General features: G+C 36.0%; 1 protein-coding gene across 1 annotated transcript; it reads right to left on the bottom strand.

Moving 5' to 3' along the window:
* Nucleotides 1–5,041: 5,041 nt before the first annotated feature.
* Nucleotides 5,042–6,627, bottom strand: LOC129890222 (uncharacterized). Its single transcript, XM_055965789.1, has 5 exons — nucleotides 6,348–6,627; nucleotides 6,082–6,206; nucleotides 5,679–5,812; nucleotides 5,464–5,585; nucleotides 5,042–5,307 (listed from the first exon to the last, which is right to left on the bottom strand). Exons 1-5 carry the CDS (start codon nucleotides 6,625–6,627, stop codon nucleotides 5,042–5,044), a joined length of 927 nt encoding a protein of 308 aa, XP_055821764.1.
* Nucleotides 6,628–7,154: the final 527 nt, after the last annotated feature.

Here is a 7,154-nt window from a genome sequence, read left to right as displayed (position 1 = left end):
GGACCATTGCTTTTGCGGGATTTGGGTTGCCTTTGCGACCTCTGCCCCTTCGCTACAGCGACCACTTTGGTTGCTTTTGCGATCCTTCACAAAACCAAGACCTTCGCTTTTGCGACAGGGGGTTCGATTAAGTGGAGGTTGCTTTTGCGATACCCTCTTCGCTTAAGCGAAGGCACTAGAACCAGCAACTCTTTCAAGTCTCAAAGTTTCCGATTTGATCCTCGGGATTCGTTTGGGATCCTGTATATTCAAAACATATATGTATCCCAACTAAACTCGACATTTTAAATTCATCGGATCCATCAAAATTCAATTTCGAGGCCTCTTTGACCTGAAAACCAAAGTCGTAACTAACCCAATATTATGCCTCAAAAGACCAAAACGCCCTAGGAGCTTCCAAAAATTATATAGGAACTCTCCGTAGGCCTAAAATCACCGTCCAAAGCCAACTGAGTTGTTGGAATTCAATTTCAAGTATCCGATCCCCAAATATTGACCAAAGTCAAATCTATGGAAAAAAACTCAACTATTTCCATCTTAACCCCTCAAATCCATGATATGACCCCAAATGCGATTTCGTCAACTCTCCTAGATCAATTTCAACATTTCAAAACTGATAAAATCGATAGAATTCCATTCTAAGACTCAAAACTCCGAACGACTTGACATACCACTTTTGAGTCATTGTAAATCTTTAAAACTCAAAATTATTATAATAAACTTCTAGTTTCAACTATAATTCCAATAGTTCTTCTAATATTTGAGCAATATATTTAATATTTAATTAATTCAAATATGAATTTATTATCCCTTTGCTTGTGAATTTCATAAATTTAATAAAATTATTTGTTGTTCCACCATTTGATTATCACATGTGTTTTATTAAATATTGTTTTATTAATTCATATATTTGAGGGTAATAAAATTTTATAAAATAATCAAAATACAATATTTTTCTTTTAATAGAAGAACCAAAATAATTAATTGAGACCAAAATCAAGAGAATTTACCAATAAGTGAGGAATAGAAATGCTATTATCCTATAAAAAAAATTAAATTATATATGCTACACTCTGTTTGGATCATTGTTACTCATTGTTTCATAATGTACTAAAATGTGTTATGTTATATATTGTATTGTACAAATTTATAGATATAATGTTTTGATAAATTGTATCGTGTGCTGTTGTTTAATAACATTTTTATTATTCGATATTGTTCTGTATTGTAATTGATAAATTTACTAAAATGTCCTAAACTATTGTAATTATTAATCAAATTAATTTAAGACGACTTCTTTCTGCTAACTTGTCACACATTACGCCTTGTAAATATATTTAGTTATTGAACGACTTTTCATTATAAATATTTATTTAGCTACAATTAAACTTGAGTGATAATTAATCCAATCATCTTGCATGTCTGCAAAACATGAATTTTATTTATTTACAATAAATATCGTCCGACCTGAAATAATCACATGAATTTTAAAGGTTAGAATAGATAAGTACACAGAGTGGTTAATTAATTATTGTAATCTGAAATAATCCCAGAAATTTTATTTATTTACAATAAATAATTAATCACTCTTTGAACTTATCTATTCCGACCTTTAAGGATTATTTCAAATTACTTCACTCTATATAAGATGTTGAATAATTTCATGGGATATCTATCACCAGATAACTCTATCCATCAAACTAGAACAAATAATAATAAATCGCCAATGCAAAGTATACTTTTAATAGTTTTATTTGTTAAGAAAAAGGTTACTTGAGTTTGCCTAATTATTATACAAAATGCTTTATTTGTTTTCTAATTTGTAGTAATATATATTCTGTGATATTTAGGCAAGATGAAGCTGTGATTTTTTTGGTTACAAATCAGAGATAGTGGTGTGATATATTGTTATGTTATTAATTTGTGTAAAGTTGAAGACCTTTTCATTATAGAATATAGTTTAATGAATATGTACCTTTGAAACATGAATTTAATTTATATACAAAAAATATCGTCTAATTTAGAAATAATTTATGCATTGGATTGTATAACAAGGATTACATTGAAATTCTATCTTTTCATTCTTTGAATTTATCTATTCCTTCAATCTTTAAGGATTGTTCCAGATTACTTCAATTAACGATAATTACATGGATAATTAAATTATTTTTGATAAATATTTAATTTTTTGATTTAATGTCACGATCCGATTTCGGGTGTGATGACACATGTCCTTTTCCACCAGACAAGTCAGCCTAAATCCCAACAATTATATAAATAAAGAGGAAACAGTCGAAATAGGTAAATAATAATAAAAAATGGAAGTCTGTCAACTTAAAATTACCCCTAAATATTGGTTGTCACATGTACAAGCCGCTAAAGAAAATAAAACTGAAATCAACGTACAAGTCTCATTATGTCTTCAACGCTCAAACAGAGTAAAGCATAAAGATACAGGAAGTATGAGAGTTCGCTGGATATTAATGGCTACCTCTCTCAACTCCCATAAGCCTTGAATGAGCAAGAAAAGAGACAGTGATCAAAGTCCAGGGACGGAATCTACACAAGTATAGAAGCAAGGGTGAGTACCAAACAACACGGTACCTAGTAAGCTAACTAGAAAAAACTAAGTAATTCTAAAAGAATACACGTACTCCGTTTCCAACCAAACCGAACCTCCAGACTAACACCTGTACAGAAATCAACCCAACTTAATAGTTCATACTACACAGTTCAATAAGATACCGATCACAACTCAATATCACAAGATGTATCATACAAATACTCACAAGTCACAAACAAGCATCAAACTGTCAACATAGATATGCAGAATATGTATATGCACATTTAATGATCATGCATGTGTGTAATTGCTGGCAAAGACCTCGGCATGATAAACTCTGATCGAAAATGAACTCAGCCTCATAATCTCTGACTGATAGTGACCTCGGTCCCACAACCTCACTGAAAATGACCTTAGCAATGTAATCTCTGACCGAAAGTGACCTCGGTCCAACAACCTCACCGGAAATGACCTCAGCCATATGATCTCATCAAAAATGACCTCGAAAATATAATCTCATCGGAAATGACCTCGACAATATAATCTGGCTGAAAATGACCTTGATAATGTAATCTCACTGAAAATGACCTCGGCACATCAATCTCTCATCGAAAATGACCTCAGCAATATAATCTCACCGGAAATGACCTCGGCCATATCATATCTCTAAACAAAAATGACCTCAGTCTCACAATCATATACCTCTCATCACAGTGTTTCAAAACTAATGCAACTGCATGCTGACACAAGTAATGAGGAATAATTATTTCACCCAAACCTCAATCACAATTACACTATCAAGTATTTCATCAAATACACATAGATATTTTGATTACAGCATGTAAGTTTCAATACTCAAAAATATCACACATCATCTTTTATTAACCTCATCAATTCATTTTTAGATTAATTCATATCACAATTAAACTCGTAACCTTATCCCCATTAAGCCCCAACACATATACAACGAGATATTCTAGAATTCTAAGTGATTCACGAAGTTTAAGAGTCCACATGCCTTAGCCAAAATGCGATCAATCAATGCACGTGTGCCTTATGCTTCCGATTATACTCTGAATTTCCACAATCTATTTAAGTATTGATTCACAATCATAAACTAACTCCAATGATTTTAAGAACGTGAAATTCGGCGAACAAAAAGGTCAGAGGGTCAAAATTTGACTTCATAAAATAGGGGTTTAAATTCGAAAATTTTTGGATGAAATTATTCATCTTAGTATTAGGAACTCAACAGCAAAAACTGTTTCAAAAACCAAGTCCAAATCAAGTCACAATCAATGATTTAAGATTTTTCTTAAGTTCTTGAAAAAGGGCTATTTTCACCTATTAAAATCCCCAAATACATGTTAGAATCATCAACTAATCAATAGAAAATGATGAAGTAGGGTAAAAATAACTTACCCAATAAAATCCCACGTAAATTCCTTCTCCAAATCGCCAAACCCGAGCTCCAAAGTTCAAAACTGGAGAAAATAGCTTAAACCTCAGCCAAAACCCTTCTCAGATGTTGCTTAATCAACAGGGGTTCGCTTAAGTGGACCATCACTTTTGCGGGATTTGGGTCTCCTTCCCGAGCCCTGCCCCTTGGCGATAGTGGCCACTTTAGTCGCTTTTACAACCCTTCACAAAACCCGGACCTTCGCTTTTGCGACACCCTTTTCGCTTAAGCGAAGGCACAAGAATCAGCGACTCTTTCAAGTCTCAAAGTCTCTGAATTGACCCTCAGAATTCATTCGGAATCCCGCATATACAAAACATATATGAATACCAATAAACTCGACATTTCGAATTCATCGAAACCATCAAAATTCAATTTTGAGGCCTCCTTGACCTGAAAACCACAAAGTCGCAACTAACCTAATATTATGCCTCAAAAGACCAAAACTCCCTCAGAGCTTCCAAAAATTATACAGGAACTCTCCCTAGGTCTAAAATCACCCTCCACACCCAACAGAGTTGTTGGAATTCAATTTCGACTATCCAATCCTCAAATGTTGACCAAAGTCAAACCTATGGCCAAAAACTCAACTATTTCCAACTCAACCCCTCAAATCCACGATATGACCCCAAATACAATTTCATCAACTCTCCTAGACCAGTTTCAATATTCCGGAACTGATGAAATCAACGAAATTCTATTCTAAGACTCAAAACTCTGATTGACTTGACATACTACTTTTGAGTCATTCTAAACCTCTAAAACTCAAAGTTTACCAAAAATCTTGACTTTTTCAAGACAACTACGAAACCGACATCAAATATCAATCAAATATGACTCGAGGAAACTATCAAGAGAGGTAAAATGGTCATTTTTATGAAAAATTTAAAAAATTGCCTTCAGGGTCATTACATCATACACCATTAAAAATCGTGTTTTTTCTCAAATAAAAGGTACAAGAAAGTACTTAAAGCCTTGAAAAGCCGTAGACATTAGGCTTGCATGTCGTCCTCCGACTCTCAAGTCGCCTCTCCGACTGAGCGGTGCCTCCATTGTACCTTTACTGAAGCTATCACCTCGGTCCTAAGCTTTTGGACCTGTCTATCAAGGATAGCTATGGGCTCCTTCTTAAAGGTTAAATATGGACCCAACTTCACCGTGTCAAGAGATAACACATGAGACTCATCTGTTACATACTTCTGGAGCATAGAAACATAAAATACAGGATGTGCCACCGATAAGCTAGGTGGCAAGGCTAATTTGTAAGCCACCTCTCCCACTCGACCTAAAATATCAAATGAGCCAATAAATAGAGGGCTAAGCTTTCCCTTATTTTTGAATCGCATTACCCCCTTCATGGGAGACAGTCAGAGCAAAACATGGTCACCCTCCATGAACTCTAATGGTCGAACCCTCATATATGTATAGATCTTTTGCCTACTCTGGGCTATCAAGAGTCTACCCTGGATAATTCGAACCTTCTTCATGGCATCTCTAAGAAAGTCCATGTCTAAAGAGTCTATCTCAAAGGAGTCGAACCACTCAATAAGAGATCGACACCACCTACCATACAATGCCTTGAATGGGGCAATCTGAATGCTAGAGTGATAACTGTTGTTGTAGGCAAACTCTGCTAAGGGAAAATGTTGGTCCTACCTAACACCAAAATTAATAACATAAGCTCGGAGCATATCCTCCAACACTTGAACCATCTGTTCGGACTGACCATCAGTCTTTAGGTGAAAAGTTGTACTCATATGAAGCCTAGTGCCCAGGCCCTCCTGTAGAGCCTACTAAAAGTGTGAAGTAAATACTGAACCTCAATCCGAAACAATGGATACTGGACTTCATGAAGACGAATTATCTGAATAATATACAACTAAGCTAGTCTGTCAACTGTGTACTTCACTTTAATGGGAATAAAATGAGCAGACTTGGTCATTTTGTCGACCATCACCCATATAGAATCATAACCACCTATGGTGGTAGGCAAACCCACAATAAAGTCCATAGTGATCCGCTCCTACTTCCAAGTAGGAATAGGCATCTTCTGACTCACACTTCCAGGCCGCTGGTGCTCACACTTGACCTGTTGACAGGTGAAACACCTGGACACAAACTCTACGATGTCCCTTTTCATTCCACACCACCAGTAATGCTGACTAAGGTCATGATACATCTTTGCTGCGCCCAGATAAATAGAATATCAATAGCAATGAGCCTCCTCTAGTATCGATCTGATCAAGTCGCCCACCATAGGCACACAAATTTGGCCCCCAATCCTCAAGACACCCTTTTAATCAAGTCTAGCCTTCTTGGATTCACCCCTCAACACCTTATCTCGAATGAGACATAACCTTTCACCATCAAAATGCCTCTCTCCAATTTGCTCAACTAAGGAAGAGCGGGCATCAATAGAAGCAATGAATCCTCCACCCTTCTCAGAAACTCGCAATCGAACAAGGATATTAGCTAACCTCTGAAGATCTTTAGCCAAAGGCCTCCTATCAACATTAATCGCCACGAGACTTCCCATACTAATAGCCTTCCTACTCAAAGCATCGGCCACAATATTAGCCTTTCCCAGATGGTACAAGATAGTCATGTCATAGTCCTTCAGTAACTCAAGCCATTTATGCTGCCTCAAATTTAGATCCCTCTAACTGACGATGTACTGAAGACTCTTGTGATTAGTGAATACCTCACAATGCACACCATAAAGTAATAACGCCATAGCATCAACACAAATACCACCGCCGCTAACTCTATATCATGGGTAGGGTAGTTCTTCTCATGAGCCTTCAACTGTCACATGTACAAGCCACTAAAGAAAGTAAAACTGAAATGAAAGTACAAGTCTTAATATGTCTTCAACTCTCAAACAGAGTAAAGTATAAAAATACAGAAAGTACGAGAGTTCGCTGTATATTAATGGCTACCTCTATCAACTCCCAAAAGCCTCGAATGTTCAAGAAAAGAGACGGTGATCAAAGTCCGAGCACGAACCCTACACAAGTGTAAAAGCAAGGGTGAGTACCAAACAATGAGGTACCCAACAAGCTAACTAGAAAAACTAAGTAATTATAAAAGAATGCATGAACTCTGTTTCCAACCCGAACCTCCAGACAACCT

This window comes from Solanum dulcamara, chromosome 5 (assembly GCF_947179165.1).
Source record: "Solanum dulcamara chromosome 5, daSolDulc1.2, whole genome shotgun sequence".
Taxonomy (NCBI): Eukaryota; Viridiplantae; Streptophyta; class Magnoliopsida; order Solanales; family Solanaceae; genus Solanum; species Solanum dulcamara.
Note: the sequence above shows the minus strand (reverse complement) of the source record. Positions and strands in the feature narration are given on the sequence as shown.

Excerpts from the sequence above, each read along its gene's own strand:
- LOC129890222 (XM_055965789.1), bottom strand. The coding sequence starts at position 6,627 with ATGACTATCTTGTACCATCTGGGAAAGGCTAATATTGTGGCCGATGCT. Across the intron at positions 6,207-6,347 it reads TCGAGATAAGGTGTTGAGGG|CAAAGATGTATCATGACCTT; the intron begins GTGAATCCAAGA and ends ATCTGGGCGCAG. Across the intron at positions 5,308-5,463 it reads TAGACTCTTGATAGCCCAGA|GTCGAGTGGGAGAGGTGGCT; the intron begins GTAGGCAAAAGA and ends TTGATATTTTAG.